The sequence below is a fragment of the Cololabis saira genome, chromosome 6 (genome assembly GCF_033807715.1).
Source record: "Cololabis saira isolate AMF1-May2022 chromosome 6, fColSai1.1, whole genome shotgun sequence".
Taxonomy (NCBI): domain Eukaryota; kingdom Metazoa; phylum Chordata; class Actinopteri; order Beloniformes; family Belonidae; genus Cololabis; species Cololabis saira.
Genome location: NC_084592.1, coordinates 7378638 through 7402333, shown reverse-complemented (window position 1 = coordinate 7402333; position 23696 = coordinate 7378638). Strand labels below are relative to the sequence as shown.

The 23696-nt window shown below is 38.1% G+C and overlaps 1 protein-coding gene across 1 annotated transcript in view; it reads left to right on the top strand.

The window, feature by feature from the left end:
• Positions 1-23696, top strand: part of pdia5 (protein disulfide isomerase family A, member 5) — a 101803-nt gene that overhangs the window by 38795 nt on the left and 39312 nt on the right. The window contains exons 5-11 of the mRNA XM_061723158.1: positions 7045-7128; positions 7250-7295; positions 9505-9597; positions 11462-11522; positions 12433-12500; positions 14238-14329; positions 18470-18541. Of these exons, the coding sequence (XP_061579142.1) occupies positions 7045-7128; positions 7250-7295; positions 9505-9597; positions 11462-11522; positions 12433-12500; positions 14238-14329; positions 18470-18541 (516 nt within the window). The remainder of the gene's footprint in view (positions 1-7044; positions 7129-7249; positions 7296-9504; positions 9598-11461; positions 11523-12432; positions 12501-14237; positions 14330-18469; positions 18542-23696) is intronic.

The window sequence follows — 23696 nt, the reverse complement described above, 5'->3', positions numbered from 1 at the left end:
GAGCATTGTAATAACGTATAAATAATAAAAATCTAAAAATAGTCTGATAGACTGTTTAATATACAACACATGACTTATTTTGGAATACAAAGAACCAACTTGACTATGACTTTGCTATGTAAAATGTGAATTAAGTTTTATTAGTAACTTTGGTAAGTTTAAGATTTCATAAATAACATCGATGGAGGGGGGCCCAAAAATCACAGGCTGCCTAGTGTAGTCCATTTATTTAATCCGGCTCTGGCCCAGACCAGTCTGAGGCTGAATCAGCTGAAACTCAATCTAGAAGAGGAGCAACACACCCCTACTGAAGGAAGATTTTATTTATTTATTTAGCCTTTATTTAACCAGGTTAGTCCCATTGAGATCGGCGTCTCTTTTACAAAGGAGACCTGGCCAAGATAGCAGCAACATAGTTACAGAATTAAAAAATAAAAAACAAACAAATAATTTAATTACATAAAGACACAATTAATTAAAACCCTTGCATACAGCCAGTCTGAACTCCACTGTTTTCATCAGAGCTTTAAATTCAGTCACAGGTATGAGGTTTTGTAAATGCAGTTGGGATTGAAGTTTATTCCAAGCATCTGATGCCGAAAACCTACAAGCTTTCTTCCCAAATTCCTTTCTTATTTTTGGAACAACCAAATGCAAAATGTCCATTGAGCAGAGATTGTAACTCCCTTGTTTCCATGTTAAAAGAGAAGATAAATAAGAAGGAATTTTACCCAGAATGGCTTTATAAATGAACATATACCAATGACTGAGGCGACGAGCAGCTAACGATGACCAGTTTACTTTAGTGTAGGGAAGACAGTGATGGTGAGAGAACCACCGTTTGTTATAAATCTCAGTGCGGCATGATGCACACTATCCAACATGATACACACTATCCAACATGATACACACTATCCAACATGCGAAGACAATCAACAGATGCATTCATATACAGCATCTCCATAATCAATTACTGGTAAAAAGATTACTTTCACTAGTTTCATATTGAATGTGCTCCTTAAAAGACAAGTGGTCATCAATTAAAAATCCTAAATATTTAAAAGCAGATACCAACTCTATTTGTTGACCATTTTTCATTAATATTTTATCAGTCAATGTTGATCTCGCCGTTTTTGAAGTGGTGAAGAACTTAAGTTTAGTTTTCTCTGCATTTAAAACAAGTTGCAGGTGACAAAGCTGTGCTTGTACCCTGTCAAAAGCATATTGTAGATATTTAAAAGCCTTTGCAGGAGTGGGTGCAGAGCAGTATATGACAGTGTCATCAGCATAGAAATGAAAAGTTGAATTTACAATGTTCTGTCCAAGATTATTCATATATATAGTAAACAATAAAGGGCCAAGAACGGAACCTTGTGGAACCCCCTTGTGTATTTGCAATAAATCAGAGGTAGAACCCTCAACCCTGAGTTCTGCCACGCTGATGTTGCCACGCAACATCCGGTGTTCAGAGCAAGCTGAGCTTATGTTGCTACTTGACGGAGTAAAACTACAAGCTTGTTCCAGCAGGTTTTAACAAACAAACCATAGCCATGGACGATAGTTGTATGGCTAAAGTTCCGAGTGCTATTGCACCATACAAGCCAAAGACAGGGATCATTACCCAAAATTTTGCAGAATATTGTTGCCTCCATACAAACGTAGTTTCAACGTTTTTTATGCTAAACGTATATAATAATGTGTTGGTATCAAAATGATCCATTAGGTTTTATTGAAAAAGAAAAACAATTACATATTATGTTGCAATACTGAGGGGGAAAAAAATTGCAAATAGGTTATTTTCCAAAATGGTACAGCCCTAGTTGGAACCCAACCAATGAGGGAGAAACTGAGTAATCACCCTTCAGAAAAACTAGACACAAGAAGAAAAACAGATGTTGAATGGAATTTAATCAATTTCTGATTCTTGCAGCCCAGGCCCATGTTTTTGTAATCACTACACCTTTTTTGATGGGCTCACTACGGAAATGCTAAATGATAGATATTCCTGATGAACAGTTTTCTCCTAGCACGACTTGTTCTGTTCCTTCCGAATCTGGCTTTAACTTGTTGTTTCTTTTTGTTCTTTTTAAGCCAAGTTTCACAGATTTCTTTTTTTGTCTCACCATACCTGTCAAGGCATCGAGTGCACAAACCGTTTTCTGCACCAGAGAATGTATCATAAAACAGGAAACGACTCCCCTTATTCCCCTTTGACATCTAGTGCTCGTTCCAGCTTCCACAATCTCTCAAGCTTATCCAGGATGGAAGGCTAGGTGTACAAAGGAGAAAAAGGAAAAATACAAACCAGTTTAGAGGGATTGTCAAAGGTGTTGGGCTCCATGTTTTGGTACGAAGGTGCGTATCTCGTACTGTTTGACACGGATAGGGATGGGAATCGAGAACTGGTTCTTGTTCAGAACCGGTTCTCAGTGTTTTTCTAATCCTTGGAATTGTTTGACTATTTTTCAAACGATTCCCTTTTCGATTCCAGTGAGCATGAATTACGTCATCACGCATGTTGCGTAAGCCAGTAGACGATAGTAGACTTGGCGCCCAAGCGATACGGACGTACGAAAGTATGGTTATATTTCAGTAAAAAAGACGACAACAGGCTAACTTGCAAAACTTGCTAAGTGAATATTTAGTCAAAGGGAGGAAATGCTACCAACCTGTAAAAATATTTGCACCCACAGCAGCAATAATGATCAAGGAATGTTGCGTTTTCCAACAGCATCAGCAACGTTAGCATTTCCTTGGCTAATAATACTGCAGGTAACTAATTAACTAGTGAACACTCCCTATCATCATATTAGCGTCATTTGCCTCATTGTAGTCCTTTTTTTCCCAATGGGAAGCGATAAGAGAATTTTTAAAGAACCGAATCGGTAAGCAGAATCGAAAATGGAATTGGAACCGTAAAAATCGTATCAATTCCCATCTCTACCCACTGACTTTCTGTGGGAAGACGGTGGGATCATCTTCCCCTTTCTAAACCAACAACTCCACAACTGTAGAGTGTGCTAATGCTAAACAGAGATTTATTCTGGGCCAGATTCCCACAAGGGGAGCTACAGTGAACCGGGCTTATCACTGCTGGACTCATGGATCCAGTGCCGGGCTCTGTAGCTATGCATTATGCCTTTTGGCATTTTTTCTCTCCAATCTCAAATGGACGGGTTCCAAACCAAAGCTCCAGCTGAGAGCTCACGGTGAACAGAGGGAGAAGGAGAGTAAAGTGCATATCACAGCGTGAGAACGGTCAGCTCTGCCAAGAAAGAGAGCCACCGAGGCCAGAATGACACACTTTGAACAGATGAGAGCAACCTGAGTGTTGGCCAACTGGGATCCACCAGTGGGATGAATGATCTCATACAGGAAGAGAGAACAAAACTGGACTATCCCCCTTTTCTACTCCACTGGAAATGTAGAAGGGACAGAACAGACATACAATCTGGTCATAGATATGCAGTCTGGTCCACTGGCACATAGTGAAACTATCACTAGGATCTTGACTTTTAGAGCAAATAGCATAATTAAATGCTCTACAGCAAGCAGGGCTTCATCCTAAGCATAATGCACAGTTAATCCTACAATAGTGTCTTCTTTGTCTTAAACCTACGGAAGAGTATTAGGGCCAGACAGGAGAAAAATAAAATTAATATTTTAGAGGAGGAAGATTTTTCTTTTCATTATGCACTTCGAGAAAAAAGTCAAAATGTCGAGAAAAAAGTCGAAATGTTGAGAATAATGTTGAAGTACAATTTCAAGAATAAAGTCAAAATTTCGTGAATAAAGTTGAAATGTTGAGAAAAATTGTGAAATCTCGACTTTATTCACGAAATTTCGACTTTATTTTTGAAATTGTACTTGTAACATTAATCTCGACATTTCGACTTTTTTCTCAACAATTCGACTTTTTTCTCGAAGTGCACAATAAAAAAAAAAAGCTTCCCCTCTCAAATATCTTTTCTCCTGCATGGCCCTGATACTCTTCCGTACAAACCAGATTTAATATCTTTTTTTTTTTTTTCAAATAATTTTCAAGTAATTGTTAAGATGTTTTCACTCGATTGCCTTGTTGTATCAAATATTCTGAGTGTAACATGGTTGAGACGCAAAGACAGAAACTATTTTTTCACTGTTTTACAGATGTAGTTTAGATTGTATTTTTATAGATGGCCTTGATAGGACGGTCACTCTTAAAGTATTCCATGATTTAATTCTGTTTCTTGGGGATCAACAGGTTTATATAAAATGTGACTCTTCATGTTTCATCATTCATTGTAAGCAAGAGGGCTAATTTCAGTATCAATTTAAATTTGTGAAAATTAATTCTGGAAGTAAAAAGGTCAACATATTAGGATATAGTTGCTCTTGGATGACTAAAGTCTCCTTGGTGCAGGATATTCAATACAGATATCACTGAATAACCATTTAAGTGTGAGAGATAGCACTTTTTTTTTCTTTCTGCAGAAGAAAATGAGCACTCATTTTTGGTAAATAAGGTTTCCACTTATCGTATATGATAAATGCAAGCACTATTGTAGTGAATAAATAAATATTTTATAAGACTATAAGGTAAAAATGTATAGGTCAAGCGCGCACATGTGCATTACCTTTTTATGTAATATTTGGGTGGCCTTCTGTCTGATTTTCTAGCAGCTAATCCATTGAAAGATCGATGCTGAATTTATTACACTTTTTTAGCAACAGCCCCTTCCGGGTACAGTAATATAACTTTTAGAAATAATTATTGCCAGGAGTTTTGCCCAATGAAAACAAAACTAATATGTATAAAACTGTAAATGACTGCAGTCCTGTTTAGCTAAGAACGCAGCATTTACTAGCTCACTTTGGCATAAGGCAAAGAAGACATTATTTACATTGTTGAAGTGTTATTTTGGTTTTTAAAGAACAAGAGCAACATCAGGATGAAGTTAATATTATGCCTTATGGACGATGCATGTCTGTGTGCAGCAGAGAACTCTTGCACAGTGCGCTCCACAACACCAGTGATGCTGGTGTTACTACAGCTCCAAAATAACAGTGCTTATCTTGCAACAAGGCTAAAGCTGCTATTGTTTTCCTAATGTCCTTTAATCAAATACCTGGAGCTTGTTGGCCTATATCGTAGAGCCATAAACACTTGTTTTAACAATGTATTGACATAAACATAAATACAGCATTGTGATGAAGATCTTGCATCTCTAATTAGCCTGCGTAGTTTAAATTACAAATTATTAAGCAGACTCTGCTGTGAGGTTACTGTAGATCCAGTACGTATAAATGCACTCGGAGGAGAAATTGCAAAGGTATGTTCATATTTAGACATGTAAAGAGTTGGAAGAAGGGCCCTGATCTTGAATCTGGTGACTTCCCGTCATCTCCAGATAGGCTGCTCCTGTTGGGCCCTGACTGCTGCCATCTGCCATCAGACGTCGGCTACTGTGACATCCTGCACGCTTCTTTGACGGGGACGCTGTCTCAGAACATGTGTAGGGCTGAGTAAAGAGCCTCAGATGAGCAACACCGGACTAACATGGATTTATGACAAATATGAAGAAGCTGCGTACGTGTGTTGGGAAGGGTAAAAAAAAACAAAAAACGACTAGCATAGATTTGATTTATACAGAAGGGTATTAGGGCCAGGCAGGAGAAAAATAAAAATAATATTTTAGAAGAGGAAGATTTTTTTTCATTATGCACTTCGAGAAAAAAGTCGAAATGTCGAGAAAAAAGTCAATTGGCTTTACGATATTGATTTGAAACACATATCACACATATGCAGTTGCATGACTTCAGAAACGTACCCTTAACGTTCCACTCCAAGGATGTAAGTTAGTTAGTTAGTTAGTTAGTTAGTTACGGCTGCTGCTGCAGAGCTGTCAGTCGCTCTAACTGGATTTGATGGGCCAGAGGAGACATTTCACCAAATTGTATTTCAACTTTATTCTCGAAATTTCGACTTTATTGACGAAATTTTGACTTTTTTCTCGAAATTGTATTTCAACATTATTCTGGACATTTCAACTTTTTTCTCAAAGTGCACAATAAAAAAAAATCTTCCCCTCTCAAATATTTTTTCTCCTGCATGGCCCTAATACTCTTTCGTAGATTTATTATAAGTATAGTATTTTGATTTCTAAAACGTCAACGTTAGTCTCATTGCCATACTGGTTTTTATTTTATTTTTTGTTTTAGCTTGCTGTAAGTCTGGCCACTGCATTTAAAGACATTGCTCTTAATTTTGGCTGCGTCTGACGTTTTCTCCAGGGAAGTCTTTTACTTATCTTTCTCTAAATAATACATACCGGTATTTTCCATGGTCTGCTGCAGAGACATGAGAGCACTTCATGCAGTGACACAACGCAGCAAGTGGAAAGCGTGTAGGTGGCAAGAGGCGTGCGCGTGCGCGTGCGCGTGCGCGTGTGTGTGTGTGATCACACTTTTGCAACACATAGCTGCATAAAAAGCTGCACTTGCAGTTAAACTGATGTGTGTGAAGTGATTGTAGTTATTTCCTAACACAGCATCCTTTTTATGGAATAAAGTTGTTTATAAAAGGATAAGAGGTAAATGTTAAAGCATAATCATAACAAAAGCAATGTTTTCATAGATGATCGCAACAGTTTGATAAATGCGAAGCGATGTTGCTGAAGAAAAGAGAGGTGAATGAGGTGGTTTCTACATTTGGAAAGATTTAAAAAGAAAAAAGGTTTGAATGAGCTCTTTTGTAAGCTTATCGAAATAATTTTTGTGGTGAAATCCTAGCGTTTATTCGTTTTTATAGAACTGATGACTACAAAGTCAATTCTGCTGAAATATATCTCTTTAGGCTATGGTTTTCAATTTTGATTTAATTATTTTAATTAAACATGTCACTCTTCCCTACATCTTTTTCTGTTATTACAAGCAAAATAATTTGGTCTATTTAGACAATTGAGTCTGTACGTGCAGTTTTCATTTTAATTCAAAAAAATTATTGTATCTGATTTTAAAAATGGATGAGTAAAAGAAAATGTTCTGCTTTGCTGTGTCTCTCAGGGATTCGGAGGGCCGTAAGCTTTGCAAGAAAGTGAAGGTGGACCCGAGCTCCAAACACGGGGGAGCAGAACTGCTGCATTACAAGTGAGTTCCCACACGTTCAGCTGTCACATCCACTTTTTTGTGGAAAGTAAAGCCATTTTTTGCCGCTTAAGAAATTCATCATTCACCACTTCCACCTGGTTTTGTGTCTTTTGTGCTGCAGAGATGGGACATTCCACACCGAGTACAGCAGACCCGCCACCCTAAAGGTGAGAGTTGTATTCATGCATTCACTGCATGCATTGTGCAGGTTTTTCCAATCTGCTATATAATAATGACTCGCAGAATAATTATTTTCCACCATTATTCATTCATATACAGAAAAATGACTTTCAGCTCTTTGTTCATCCGCCCGCTTTGCGGCTTTGTTTTGGTTAAACTGTCACTGCTCATTTCTGCCACATCAGATAGTCGGATTTGAAGAAAAACCTCCGAAATTTGAGTATTTCTGACTATTTTTGGGTTCCCTGGATTAATATTTAGCTCTTTGAGAGAAAGGTTTCCCACAATATGGGTTCAGTTGTAGAGGTAGAAAAAAAAAAGATGTAAAAGTTGAATAACTGGATTTACCAGTTTGCCAACACTCTGCTGAATCGGCTTCAAACGTTTTAGGCAAGGCAAGTTTATTTGTATAGCACAATTCAACACAAGGTAATTCAAAGTGCTTTACATCAACATTAAAAGCGGCAAGACATGATTAAACAGTAAATAACAAATAAAATTAAATAAAATGATAAGAAAAGAGGTAAAATAATAAAAAGCACAAGTTGTTAAAAGTAAGGACAGTAGAGTACAGCAGGTTCATCTCATTCTTACAATGGCAAGAATTAAGTTTCTATACGGTCAAAACGTTCAAATACAGTATTACTAAAGTAATCTGTAACAATTCGTACGGTGAATTAAACCATTTTGACAATTCTATGCCACAATGCCTGTTTCCAGGTCTTATTTCACACAACTGAGGAGAATTACGTTTCTATACGGTCAAAACGTACAAAGACCGGGTTTTATTTAGTACATCCTTATAGGGATGCTTTGTAAGGATACTGTTTACAGACCATACCTTTTATGTATCCCCATAAAAGAAATATGTGAAGATACGACTTGTTCTCAGCTGATTTGTGACCCCCGGAACCATTTGTGACAAGTTTGTTGTCGTAGACATATTTTTCTGTCTTATCTAAGAAAGGACGCGTTGAGTTGAGTCAGCTGAGAGTGAGACGGATGGTGAAGTAGAGAAGGCCTCAGGAACGGACCGTACTGTGATTTACAAACTGACAGGGACAGGGATACACGGGTTACAGTCCAGTCCAACACTCGTTTGAGCTTTAAAAGGTCAAACTGACCTACAGTATTTACTGAACTCCTGGACAACTTATCTTTACTTAAAAACAAATAAATAAATCTATTAACAGTGTCACAAATCAGAATCAGCTTTATTGGCCAGGTTCGAACATTGTCCAACAAGGAATTTGACTCCAGGTAATTTCGCTCTTTGGTAGTAAAATAAACAATAAATCAAATGTGGTATTTCTATGATACAGAATCAACATTTAAGGTGCAGCAGTTTGAGGTAGAGAAAGAAGAGAAAAGAAAAGGGACATTTCTGAATAAAATAAAAATAACCTATTTACAAGTCATGGCATGACTTGCAGATCACTAAAGCACTTATGAATAAAATATCATTTAAAACTTCAGCCTTTAATAAAATATAGTTTGGGAAAATAAAACAATTGTTTGAACTATTTTATCTTTATTTTATGGTCAAGATTCTATCCTTTTGTTTGTGATAGATAGATAGATAGATAGATAGATAGATAGATAGATAGATAGATAGATAGATAGATAGATAGATAGATAGATAGATAGATAGATAGATAGATAGATAGTTTATTGTCATTATAGCTTATGCACATACATAACAACAAAATTAAAAGTGCTCTCCAGTCAGCGCATCATATATAAAAAAATAAAATAACTGAAAATCGTTTGTCATTTGCAAATTATTTTCATTGTCATTTGCATTTCTTTTTTTCTGATGTATAAACACCAAAAAGTGTCTATTAAAGATATTACAAAGGCCTCCCAATAATAACTTTAAGATGATTAAAGTTTCCACCTGTGTCCATGCATCATTGTTATTCCCCAGCAGAATAAAGTATCACCTGCTGTCGTCGCCACAGACGTACAGCTCTTTACATTTCCAGGACGCATTACTACGCCCATCACACGACACTCAGAGTTACTGAAACGTCTCTTGCCTCCATGTGGCACTTGATAGAAGTTCATGGCAAAACACACATAAATCATTGCCAGCCGGCCTGTTGTCCACAGGGGTAATTCTGTTACCTTTGTTTAGGCACGCTCGTCCCAGATTCATCATTCTGACTTGTCCCTTCTTTGTTTTCCCTCCTTCAGTCTATGGTTGCATTTTTAAAAGACCCGTCGGGCCCTCCTCTGTGGGAGGAGAACCCCGAGGCCAAGGACGTTATCCACGTGGAAACAGAACGTGTAAGTACCGACTCAGGCAAAGTAAAGTTTTGATTCAATCATGAGGAATCCTCTTTGGCGCTGGACAGAAATGGAGATCATCAGAGTTGATACGCAGTCAGTGTGATGACTAGTGGTTGGTGCCGGGCAGAGTCTCGCTTCTGCCACACTGACTACGTTTACATGCAGTCAAAATTGGGGTTAAGGTCAATATTCCGGTTACTGAAACATTGGGAATAATCTGTTTCCATGCGTGAGCAAACAGGGTTATTCCTGTTTACATGGTGATTAATCATTTGGGATATCTGGATCAAACCAGCGACGCACGGAGAACATCATGACGCAATTCCCGTCATTTCCACTTCTTCTTCCTGTATCCAAATCCAGAACAACAACAATAACAGCAGCACGGTGGATAATCGGACCCGCTGGTACCGTTTTGTTTCTCGGCCTGTAGTTCTCCTTTTTCAGCGTCTTCCAGCGGAGCTTGATCTGGTCTGGTGTTCCTACAAATGCTGCTTCACGCAACTTTTCGCTCACCTTTTTTGTAACTTTCTCTATCCCGGTACTTTCTACCGTCTACAAATGCAGAAATGTTCATATCCTTCATTACATTTATGAAGTGATTAGTCTCCTCCTGGTCTTGTGTTTCTCCGTGTTTATAAGAACTTCCTGGACTCAAAAGACCAGGATTCCTTGTGAAAAGAACGTGCAGAAAACAAATTCCTGTTCCGTTTGATGGGGATATTCCGTTTGGCGTTTACATGACCCAATATTCAGTCAGAAAAGGAGTAACCCAGGGGTCATATTCGGGTTTTTAAAAACCGGAATATGAGCAAATTCCAGTTATTCAAAGGGTTAATGGTGTTTACATGGCCGTGAGCAACCGGGTTATTGCTAATATTCCGGTTAGAAAAGGGTTATTGATACATGGAAACGTAGTCACTGTCTGAGTTGGATTAGTTGGTGAAGCTGGCAGAGCATTGTCCACCTCTGTAAAACAAAGCTGAATCCATAAGAGCAACATGTGGGGGTTTATCATCAGGGAGCTTCTCTATGTGATGTAGCAGCTCGGCCCCGTCTTCTCCTCAGCTCTCATCCAGCCAGCTCAACACCTCCACCCACAGCCTGACAGCTGAGCACTCACTAATACAGTAACACCTTCTACAAAGCCTTTAATTTAATCGTGGGCTAACCTGATCTCAGGTTGTTGAAGGTGTCAACAATGGATTGTGCTGAATGTGTAATTTTGGAAGTAGTGGAGCCTGTGAAGGTGGAGATGAAGAGCAGAGGCTGCTGGACGGGCTGCTATCCCTCTGTCTCTCTGTCTGTGTCTCTTTGTCTGTGTCTGTCTCTTTCTCTCTCTTTTTTGTCTCTGTCTTTCTCAATTCAATTCAAATTGGTTTTATTGGCATGAATGGTAACCATTGTTGCCAAAAGCATACATACAATTACAATACAATTAATACATGAAATATTAATACAATTACAATAAATATTTAACATTAAATAACTAACACATGCATACTATATATATATATATATATATATATATATATATATATATATATATATATCTTTTTGTCTCTGTCTCTTTCCCTCTCTCTGTCTCTCTTTCTGACTGTCTGTGTGTCTGTCTTGCTCTCTCACTCTCTCTCTGTCTCTCTCAACCTCTGGTAGAAGAAAGTCTTTTTCCTGAACACATAGCTGAAAACACAAACAATGCACCTTGCAGTTTGAGACATCTCTCTGCTTAACATAGAGGATAAACTACTGTACGTGATCCTTTACATCTTTTCTTAATGGTGTTTAGTTATTTGATGTCTTATACATATAAGATATAAAGCTTCTTCCTCATCCTCTTGAATGTCTCTCACTCCTGCAGGACTTCAGAAAGCTGCTGAAGAAGGAGGAGAGGCCGGTCCTCATGATGTTCTACGCCCCCTGTGAGTCTCCTCCTTACTGTCTCTATAACAGCTGGAATAAACTACAGCTACCAGCAAGTTAGGCAACAAGCCTCTAAGACAGTTTTCTCGTCATTGTATGAAGCTCTTTTGATTTATTTACTTTTTTTTCTTTTTTTGTGAATAAAGAAAACATCTGCTGCAATTAATGGTCATTTTGAAAGATGGCTTGAGCCTTTTGTGGTGAGATAACTAACCACAGAACTGGGGAAAATGTCATTTGGTCATTTTTCCAAACACTATTCGTATGAAGTTACTTTATATAGTATCCCTTTTGAAGAGCAGGAATATAATAGCTGGACTAAATCAATAATCTCAAGCATGTTTTGTAGTTCTGTACAGTCAAAACTGCACTGAGATACAGATCCAAAAACATTAAAGTATTATGTGTACAGTAATTAACATCATGATGGTTATACAAGAGTGTTTTCTATGTTAATAAATTAAGTTTAGAGTTCTTTTTGATAATTGGTATGTTTTATAGAACATAGTAAAGGCTCAAAGTAGTGTCTTTATATCCGATGTAGATGCTCAGTTTCTGAAAATGGAAAAAGAAGCTGCAGACTTTCACAGTTAATTATTAGCCTGAAATGTTAAAAATGAAACTTAAATATATAAATGATACAATTACAGATTATTTCACTGACTTAAAGTTTAGTTAGACAGCAATCATTATACTGTCACCTGTTGTTGCTGACTAGTAAATACTGGTGATGTTGCTATTAATGCCAAGGATTTTCTGTAAATGTCTTTCACACCAGATTTACATTTACAACATGAGCATGTATCCATCTGTCTCTCTATCCTGGTAGTTGACTGGAAATCTGAATCGAGCAGTGGTTGTAAATCCCTACGACGGACTTAACTTGGGCGTTTTTGTTGTTTGTTGCAGGGTGTGGGGTTTGCAAGAGAATGCAGCCCATTTTTCAGCAAGCAGCCACAGAAACAAAAGGAAAATACGTAAGTCTTCTTGCATTACAAGTCTGTAATATGGAAGAACTTTGTTTCTATCGTTTGCAGATGAAATGAGTTGTGACAGTAATATGCGTCTTGATGGTTAGTTGAGAGGAAAAAAAAGACTTTTTGAGACGTTGCTCCACAATCCAGCCACTCGGGGGAATTGCACGGCGTGTTTTAGATATTTCTGTGCTCCAACACACCTGTTTCACATCAGCAGGTCATTAACAGATCTTTGTTGGTGAAGCGATGGAGAGCCGTTGCTGTGTGGAATCAGGGAGACGGGCAGTCGCCCCCAAAGACCTGGGTTGTGGAAACACTGGCTTTCATGCCGTTCCTGAGCTCGGGGCCTCTCTGCTCTATCTCATTTGGATTTGACTTTTGCTTTCCCACACCTCAACATTGCGATTTCCATAATCCATATAGAAGTTCATCCGTGTTGCCGAAATGTTTTTACTAGGGCTGTCAAACGATACTTTTTTTTAATCGCAGGTTGTCCATAGTTAACTCACGATTAATCGCATATTTATTCACACATTTTTTGCTGTTCTAAATTACCTTAAAGTACTTTTTTAATGTTTTTAATACTGTTAACATGAGAAAGGGCAAATATGCTGCTTTATGCCAATGTTTAATCAACATTCCACAAAAAAAAGCTTTTGACCTGAATGTAACATTCCTTCATAAATACAAACACAATGTAGTCCCAACTTTACACTTGTAAAGACTAACTTAAGATTCCTTGTTTTTTTTAAGCAGCTCAATGTAAAACAATGAACCATATGCATCACAAACATTGTACTAGAAGTGCATTGGTCAGTTACATTTTCCATTCCTGCAATCCTGCGTTGTCTGATTTTGACGGGGGGGGTTTGCTCTCTGCATCGGTCGTGTGTTTGGCTGCAAGTGTATTTGAGACTCGATGTACTTCGATGGTAATTCATTTCAAATCGACAGGACATGCAATTAACTCCAGCGAACCGTCTACATCTTTTTGAAAATGAATTTGCTGTGCAAAACTCCCTTTCCATTCTCCATCTTTCCTCGCTTTTCAAAAAGGTTCACGCAGTATTCACCATACTTTTCCTCGATTTACGGGTGCCGTCGACCACCAGAAATTATATAATGCACGTTTTTGGGTTTTTTTTTTATCCTTTTATCGTGCGTTAAGAGGACGTTAAGTTAACTTTGACAGCCCTAAACTTTTTTTTACCTAAACTTCCTGAGCTGCTTATTTTTCAAATTGTCCTCCTCATGGTGGTGAAGTTGGATTAAGTTGTATGAGATCAACTCACGAGACAAATGTTTTACTGTAGGAACAATTCTTCTCAAGGGTAGGGAGAGAATACGAGGATGATGGTAGAGAAATGAACAAGAAGATAATTAACACACTTGAGCAAACACACCAACAAACCAACCTGTCCTGTTCAAGAATACTTGGACACGTGGAGTGATGAAGCCGAGGATTGAAGCTGGTCATTTAACTACCAACCTGTTGATGGAAAGATGAGATTTCTTCCTCCCCAACCACAGCTCCTAAAGTTCTCCCTTCCTGTTATTTAAACTTATGTTGTTTAACAGTGTAAATTCCTTTTATATGTTAGTTGTTTTTTTTTTTAGGCGGTAGCCCTTTATGATGACTAACCTTCTTTGTTGACTAATGTCCTTTCTAATTCTTTCTGCTATCACATATTTCCCTTTTTTATCAATCTATCTATGCATCTCATCCTTTTTGTTCAGGTATTGGCAGGAATGAACGTGCACCCGGCTGAGTTTGACGGCCTGAAGCAGGAGTACACCGTCAAAGGCTACCCGACCTTCTGCTACTTTGAGTGAGTTGATTCATGTCGTCAGTCTCTCTCTGCTCATCCCTCACTTCAAGACTCAGAACATCAGAGGAGCCAGTTCAAATGGAAAACGCCGTCGAGGCCTCTCCCACGCCGATGGACACCATGGCAGCAGAGCTGCACCTTGCAAAGGTTTAATGCCGTTCCTGCCAGACGCAGTGCATTGCAAAAACTCTAAATCTTAACAAGAATATTTGTCTTATTTCTAGTTAAAATGTCTCATTTTTAGTCAAACAAATCTCATTACACTTAAAACAAGTGTCATTACCAGAAAAATAACTTATTATTTGACAATTTTCACCTGTTTCAAGTAGATTTTCACTTAAAATAAGTAAATAAATTCTGCCAGTGGAACAATATTTTTTTGCTTGTAATGAGAAGATAAATCTTGTTCCACTGGCAGATTTTTTTCTACTTATTTCAAGTGAAAATTTCATTTAAACAGGTAAAAATTGTCAAATAAGTTATTTTTCTGGTAATTACTCTTGTTTTAAGTGTAATGAGATTTTTTTGACTATAAATGAGACATTTTAACTAGAAATAAGACAAATATTCTTGGAAAGATTTTGAGTTTTTGCAGTGTGAAAGAAACTTTTCGGATTCTGTTTCAGAATCACAGAAAGAAGTTAGACCCATTTAACTGGGCTGCATCGGTTAGAGAAGAAAATATATAGGGGTTTGCAAAGGTTTGGGTACCTTAAACCTGGTTTCTGTTACAGCAAATAGTCAAGTACGGTATGTAACACAACCATTGTCCTTATTGTTCTAAGAACAATGAAAAAGAGCATAACCTGCTGAATGGCCTTAAGAAATGATGAATACAGAAATTCAAGGATGCTTAGCTGCTACAAGAAGCACTTGCACGCTGTGACAGGGACATTACTGAGCACCAAGCAAGCAACATGCCCTTACTTGCTTTTTACTTTCTTTAAAGTTAAGAAAGGATTGATTTAGGAAATGTTTTATGTGCTTAGCTACTCGTGTTTTAAAAAGGAAAAAAAATCTTGGGGGAAACTAAACTTTAGGATACGTTTTCAGTTTATCGTAATATCTTTAATCATTTTGCGTATCTTTGAACGGATCAAAGCTTTTGGTTCATTAAAAATAGATAAATGAATAGGTCGTCCTGTGGTCCCCGCTAGAAATGTAAGCTTATTTGTGTTTGGCTTTGCCAGATGAGGAGCCAGTTTGTTTTCTGAGTTAAAAAGTTTCACATCTAAACCACATGTGCCATCTTATCACAGCCTCAGTTTTCTTTGTAAAACTTACTTTAAGACTCGAAACGAGCCAACGTTTATGAGCGTGTCATGTTCCAAACAGGCGTGTGATATAAACTTGCACTTTTTGGGTGGATTTCTTTTTGAATGTTTGAGATACATTTATATATGCCGCACATTAAAAATGTCTTAATCAGAGGTGTCTTCAGTATTCACATTGATTACTCAGGTAGAAGTGTATATATACTAGAGTTTAAAAATACTCCTGTAGAAGTTGAAGTATCAACTCAAGTTTTTCACTCAAGTAAAAGTATAAAAGTACTGGTTTCAAAACTACTTAAAGTATGAAAGTAAAAGTAAAAGTAATGGGGGAAAAAGCCATTAAGAACAAAAGCCATTGAAAATGAATGTATCTTAGTATAATGCAAATATATTAAAGATCCATATATGTGTACTATTGAGCATTAACATGTGTTTCAGAGAGCAGGAGATATGATGACTAGTTGCCTATAAGTATTGTAATGGTGCAAAAAGTCAAACTTCAGAGGCATGTTATCATTTATCCTAACCTTTATTGGAATGTACATCCAAGTTTAGTTGCAGGAATCTGAGGGAACGGATGTAAGAACAAAACTGGACAAGAACATCTGAAACAACCACAACCAAATTCACTCTATCCGGATGGAGCAATTTAACTGGATAGTTTTTTTTTAAAACCCGAAATGAAATAAGAGTAACGAGGCTGTTTTTAAAAAGTAAAGAGTAAAAAGTACAGATAATTGTGTGAAAATGTAAGGAGTAAAAGTAAAAAGTCATCTGAAAAATAATTACTCCAGTGAAGTATAGATAACCAAAATTTAAGGTAACAAAGTATTTGTACTTCGTTACTTGACACCTCTGGTCTTAATGGATTTCAGGCAAACTCTCTGAATATGCATCAAGCCTGGCAAACAGTCACATCTTGCAGCCACACACACATCAGTCGTGAGAGGTGATGGATGGGTTTGCAGCCTCTCGGAGCGGCCTCTGTGTTTCCGCCGGTGTCCTGCAGCTCTTCTCTGATCTCTAGTCGTGTTTCTTGTTGTTGTTCTTACAGGATATCTCTGTCACATACTTCATTCAGTGACAGTAGTCCAGATAGACATGAAAAGAGGAGGAGAGAGGGTGCTATAAAAACATAAATAACACACACAACAAAGGAGAGATGATGTGGGGATGAGCCCCTTAATGCTTTGTAACTATGAGATTAATGCGATGTCAGTTTGCTGTACTGCTTATTTCTGCTGGACAGGCTTTATTATCCCTATTTTACATATTAAACACTTTTATTACAGCCTGGCCTATCAATTAGGCCGGTACTGATTGAGTGTCTGTGTGCTTAGTGATAGTGTGTTCCTGTACATGGACACTACCCTCTCCCGTGCTGGTGTTTGTAGCGTACGTGAGCACTGGTGTGCAGCAGAACTGTTAGCCGGAAGCACATTAGTGTCAACGCAGGGCGATCTAATGACCGTCGCTGCCCACCGGCCTCAGTAATGAGCCCTCACTGATAAACAGCAGCTAATCACTGCCCGCTACATCAGCATCAGCACCGCTGGACTTATCTCACCGTTGCACCCGCTGGAAGAACCATTTTTCAAGGTCTTCCGTTTTCAGTCCTGCAGATTAAGGAATCTGAGTGTCCAAGAGTTGAGTTAAACACATACAATGACTACGTTTCCATGCATCAATATCTCTTTTCTAACCGGAATATTATCAATAACCCGGTTGCACGGCCATGTAAACACCAATAACCGCTTTAAATAACCGGAATTTGCTCATATTCCGGTTTTTAAAAACCCGAATATAACCCCTGGGTTACTCCTTTTCTAACCCAAATATTTGGTCATGTAAATGCCTAACGGAATATCCCCATCAAAAGGAACAGGAATTTTTTTTTCTGCACATGTTCTTTTCACAAGGAATCCTGGTCTTTTGTGTCCAGGAAGTTCTTATAAACACGGAGAAACACAAGACCAGGAGGAGACTAATCACTTCATAAATGTAATGAAGGATATGAACATTTTGTCATTTGTAGACGGTAGAAAGTACCGGTAAGTGAGATTTACAAGAAGGTGAGCGAATAGTTACGCGAAGCAGCATTTGTAGGAACGCCAGACCAGATCAAGCTCCGCTGGAAGACGCTGGAAAAGGAGAACTACAGGGACAAGAAACAAAACCACTTCTACTGGGCTGTTGATTATCCACCGTGCTGCTGTTATTGTTGTTGTTTTGAATTTGGATACAGGAAGAAGAAGAAGTGGAAATGACGGGAATTGCGTCATGACGTTCTCCATGCGTCGCTGGTTTGATCCAGATATCCCAAATGATTAATTACCATGTAAACAGGGATAACCCTGTTTGCTCACGCATGGAAACAGATTATTCCCAATGTTTCAGTAACAGGAACTTAACTTAACCCCAATTTTGACTGAATGTACAGTAAACGTAGTCAATGAGAAAAAGAAGCTGGTAACTATTGACACTGATGCGTCACCATGTCACTTCACAGCCTTCATTTGGTCATAGAGAATGGTAAACTTTATTTGCAGTCTTCATGTCTGATTTAACAGGTTTGGTAAGTTTGTACTCACTATTGTAATTTCATGATTAGTAAAGTTTAATTATCCTCAAAAAACAAGCTACAAGATCCTGAGATCCACTTTTAAATACTGTTGGTGATGTTTTTTTTTTTTTGGGGTGTTTTTATTCCTTCAAATAAAAAAGGTGGTTGAAATGTATAGCTATGGTGAATTGTTTTTTTTTTTTAATGACTGATCCTACTGACAAGTATACAAGGTTATTATTGTTTTCATTTCTTTGCTGACTCAGTTCAAGATCAGCACATTCTTGATATTTTGTCTTTTAGGAAAGGAAAGTTCCTTCATCACTATGAAAACTACGGCGCTACAGCCAAGGATATCGCAGACTGGATGAAGAAGTGAGTACGCTCCTCATCTCTGACTTTTATTCATCAATTCTTAAGTCTTTTTCTCCATTGGGTGGCACGAGTTTTGTTTTGTTTTTTAAGTAGCCCCCTCTAGATTTTCCAAATGTCTAACATATAAACTTTTGTGTTAAAAGAAAGAAAAGAGGCAGGCTGCTCTATCCTTCAGTGCCTGGCCTCACCTTGTTCCTTTACTCTGCTCTTCCTCAGACCTTGTCTTGTCTCTACTCACTGATTTACCCAGACACCGTCTCATTAGTATACACACCTTTTTGTTCTCTCCTTTTTCCTTCTCACTTTGACTCAGTGTCTGCTTTAACTGTCTGCTTTAACTGCGCGTCTGTAGCGGACAGAAAAGCCCGTACCGGCTACAAGGCTGCAGCCAGAGGGACACAGAGATCACAGGAAACCCAGCCAGACGGGCACAAGATGTATCTCAGCTCTAGGCTTGTGTTGGAAAAATTAATTTTCCGATTCTAAATTGATTCTCGTATTGATTCCTAAAAATCGATTTGATTAAAAGATCAATTTTTTTATTTTTTTTATTTATTTATATTTTATTTTTATTATTTTTTATTTTTTTTTCATCATTACAACTTTTGGTATTTTTTTATTTTTGCTCAAAAAATATTTTTTTTGTTGGACACAAGAATAACTGGTGCCATGTTTTTGCCTTTTTAAATACAAAGGTATGAAAACATTAAAGCTTTCAGTTATAATTGCATAAATTGCATAAAGTCTATTTTTTTGTTTTTATTGTTTCTTTATTTGGAAAGGACAAGTCTATAAAACGATACAGCAACACTCAATCGAATGAAAATGAATGTCCTTCCAGTTTTGCTAGTTTAATTCACAAAAATGAACGTTTACATGAACTATGAACAGAAATCAGTGGGTCACCTGCCGCTGCTGCTGTGGAACCAATCACAAAACCTAGTCAAGGTCAAATCAACGAGTTACATAGTACCAGTGAAATCAAACAAAATCTGCTCTCATGGGGGTGATAAATACAATCTAGTTTTTCCAAATCTTATAAAATATGGCCCGTTGTGTTTTTAGTTGGAAGGTCAGCTTTTCCAATTGTCTATATTTCATTACTTTATATACTGTAATGGAGTTACATTTGCATAAAATGCTGAAAACCAAATTCTCAAAAATTAAAAACCTAAATAGACCAAAAATGGAAAAAATTCAAACGGAATGTGGGAAAAAATAAAAGCGATTTCATTCGTCTCTGTTTGATAATTCTGCCCCACGATGTTTCTGTTTGCAGTTCTATCAGCATTCTGGGAGCTGATTGGTCCTTACAGCATCATTAGCTGCAATACTTGCTGTTTAATCTCAATATAATACTAGTATTAATATGTTGCATAACTACAGTCATATAATTCATGCAACAGCTCAAAAAACAGTTTTAATAACACTAACCCAAATCAATATCGGAATCGAATCAAATCTTGATAATCGATTCTGAATCTTAAGAATCGGAATTGAATCGATTATTCACATTTGAATCGATCCCCAGCCCTTTAAAAGAGGATGTAAGGCGGGCATGTCTGCATAATTGCTTTGTTTTAACTGAATGATAATACTGAGAATAATTACGCTTAATTGTACCAATTTAAAAATGTGATCAACAGTGCTGCCCTTGAGTTAAACTAACAGGTTTTTAGTCTTATTGCCCATCTCATTCTCTGAAAAGAACACAGTGCTTGCATTTGACTGGATTGATCCAGAGTGGCTACATTTAGATCATTCATTTGCAAATGAATGTGTTTCATATTTCAAAAAGATGGAGAACCAGCCCCCCGAGGCCATCGAGAGGACTGTGGAGGATGTTCTTTTTCCTTTTACTTTTTTTTCCCCCATCTAGTAGAGATGCTGAAGATGAGGGGAGAAAAAAGCTGGAAAAACAGTGCTTAAGATTCCCAGAATGCTCTGTTGTGTTCATAATGTACCAGTTAAATTTAGTTTTTCTCAATCACTCCCCCCAGTTTCTTTCCCAACGTTGTCTCCCACCTTTTGATAAGAAGATAAGATTCTCCTTTTAGTTCTTGACCTCTTTTTCACTTAATCATCTTTTTTTTCTTTGTATCAAGTCATTGTTCTTGATTTGCATCAACATGTACAGTACAGACCAAAAGTTTGGACACACTTCCCCATTTATTTGAATGAGAAGGTGTGTCCAAACGTTTGGTCTGAACTGTACTTTATAGTGATCTTGAATTATTCTAGTCTGGTGTCAAGGCAATAATTGGGCTGAGAAGTGGTTATAGGAGGCACATGTTTTGTAAAATTGTCATTCTAAATCTTCCTTGAGTCCCTGCTGAACCCTGACTGAGTTTTAAATGGAGTTTTAAAAGGACAGGGATATCCCACGCTATCTGGACACTGATGCATGTTTTTTTATTCCTGTCTGTTTTATATATAATATCTGTTTACAATGAGGACTTTGTTTTAATTTAATGGTGCTTTCACACCCGTAGGATCTGATGTGCTTAAAAAACGTTTTGTTTCATCTGAACACCGTAATTACACTTGGAAGGGGACCAAAACAATTGCACCGAGACCCTCAAAAAGAGGTGAACTGGATTTGAATCAAAGGGTCTTGAGTGGTCTTCCATGTGAGAGTGACTAGAGAAACATAATGGGGGGGAATATGCCTGGATTGGCATGATTTGAGGCATTCAATTAAAGACTTTGTTTTTGTGGAATTAAAGCTGAGCCACATTATTTAGTGTGCAATCCTGCAGGATTAGTGCACGTAAAAGCCTGGACTGATGCATTATCTTGCCTAAGGCAACCTGAGCGCATTAAAACCTTCTCTTTTAGGCTGTAGCCAATGCTTTATTTTTGAAGTGATATTCTTAGGAGTGATGCTCACCACCAACATAAAGAATCGCTAGCACAAAAGCTAATGGACAGTTTCTCAAAGTGCACATGAATCGAGCACACGGGTGTATTCTGCAACACAGGATCTGCGTTTTTGTTCCAGTGGCAGAAGCACATGTCTGATCAACGCTGAGAACCTTTTTGCACGGTTTGAAGTGACGCAGGGATTTTACCCTTCTGTGGAAAAGGAACTTAACTAAGTTAAAATGATGGATGAGTCATGGAGCTAACAAGTGGCTCAGGCGAGAGTGCACAATCTGAGGTTTGAAGGCTTTTCTTATTGTTTAGAAATGCTTCACTTCTCTGCTGCTCATCAGAACCAGAGCATGTATGATGGAGGAAAGTGTGGAGAGAGTTCTGCGGCCATTCTGTATTTGTGCGTCACAAACACGTCTACAGTATATCAGGGGTGATAGCGCTCCGGCGTCACGCCGGATTTCCGGCATACCGAGGTGTTTGCAAGAAAAAAAAAAAAAAATCAGGTTTGCCGTTTATTTTTCTTATGATATTCATTTTTTATATACCGTAATACCGGTGAGTAGCGCACACAACGTTGGGAACGCCGCGCGGCGCGGCGGAACGTAGCGCCGCTGGACACTGTTTGTGTGGGGACTGTTTAGCCAGTGAGCAGAGCCGGCAAGGAAAAGTCAACAGTGCCGCGTGTCCGCGTGTAACCTAAATCTACCATGGCCTCAGCGTTAGGGCTCGGCCAAGTGAGGCTTTATAAATATATGGGCTTTATAAATGTATTAAATATATGAGCGCGGAGTCGGCGAGAGCTGCGCGCGGCGAAGAGTACGAGCCGGGCGCTGTGAAGACTGATTTATGGTTCCGCGTTAAATCGACGCGGAGCTTTCGCCGTAGGGTACGCCGTATTTCGCGTAAACTACAGCGTATGGCCTGCGTTGGTGTAACGCGGAACCATAAATCAGCCTTAGACCACACCTGCAGTCCATCAGCTGATGAGGAGGAGAAGTTAAAACAGCGGGGCTGCGAGTTATTCATTGCTGGTACGTTTTGTTAACTCAGAGCTTTATTGGTTTGTTTGTTAGTTAGTTTGCTGGTGTTTTTTTTCTCTCTGGGATTTTTGAGTTATTTATGAAGAAGTTCTGAGTTCCGTGTGAGCAGTACTCTAGTTGAGGGGCGATGTGATGGCACCCCCCCCTGAAATTAAAACGGTCCAAATCACCCCCCCCCCCACTGAAATAAAAACGGTCCAAATCATCCCCCCTGAAATAAAAACGGTCCAAATCATCCCCCCTGAAATAAAAACGGTCCAAATCATCCCCCCCTGAAATAAAAACGGTCCAAATCATCCCCCCTGAAATAAAAACGGTCCAAATCCTCCTCCCTGAAATAAAAACGGTCCAAATCCTCCTCCCTGAAATAAAAACGGTCCAAATCATCCCCCCCTGAAATAAAAACGGTCCAAATCATCCCCCCTGTAAAACTGCCATCCCTCCTTTCCATCCCTTATGTCAGGGGTTCTTAACCTTTCTGATCTTGGGGCCCAATTTTTTCAGTACAGAGTGGCCCGGGGCCCATTAAATATTAACACTGTATAGCAGGGGTATTCAACTTTAAGAGGTCCATTTAGAGAAATTCTTCTCAAGCGAAGGTCCAGAACATCATAATAAATATATATATATATATATATATATATATATATATATATATATATATATTCAAGTAGCCTCATAGTTGTATCAACATCTGCATCTGACTGTTATATTAAAAAAGTACATATTTGCCACTTAACATGTGTAACTTGAATTACACATATTTTTTTCTCTTAAAAATAAAATACATTTTATTTTATTTTTCAAATGCTATCTTATTTTATTTCTTTACCAGCAGTTTGAATTTCCCCTTTTCTTTGTTACTTGTCTCAACACATTTTTATAATAAATGCATATAAACACATCTTAACAATTGAACAGTTTTGCAGTTTTTCTTTTTTCCCCTTAATCTTATGCCCCCACTTTCTGTCGTTCAGTGAGATAACTGAGCTCTAATTTCTCTTGCCAGAACTTAAATCTGGGCTGGATGGTCAGGTTCTCATGCACATGTGAAGGTGCTCATTGGTGAGCCTGGAACGATATTTAGTTTTAATTCTGTTCATTGTGGAGAAAGCTGCTTCACAGCTGTATCTGGACCCAAATATGGATGTTTTAAGATGGTCAGTTTATTTTCTGTGACTTCAGTTCAGACTTGAGTGGATATGTTTGATGAAAAACTTTGTGTTTTGTTTCAGTGG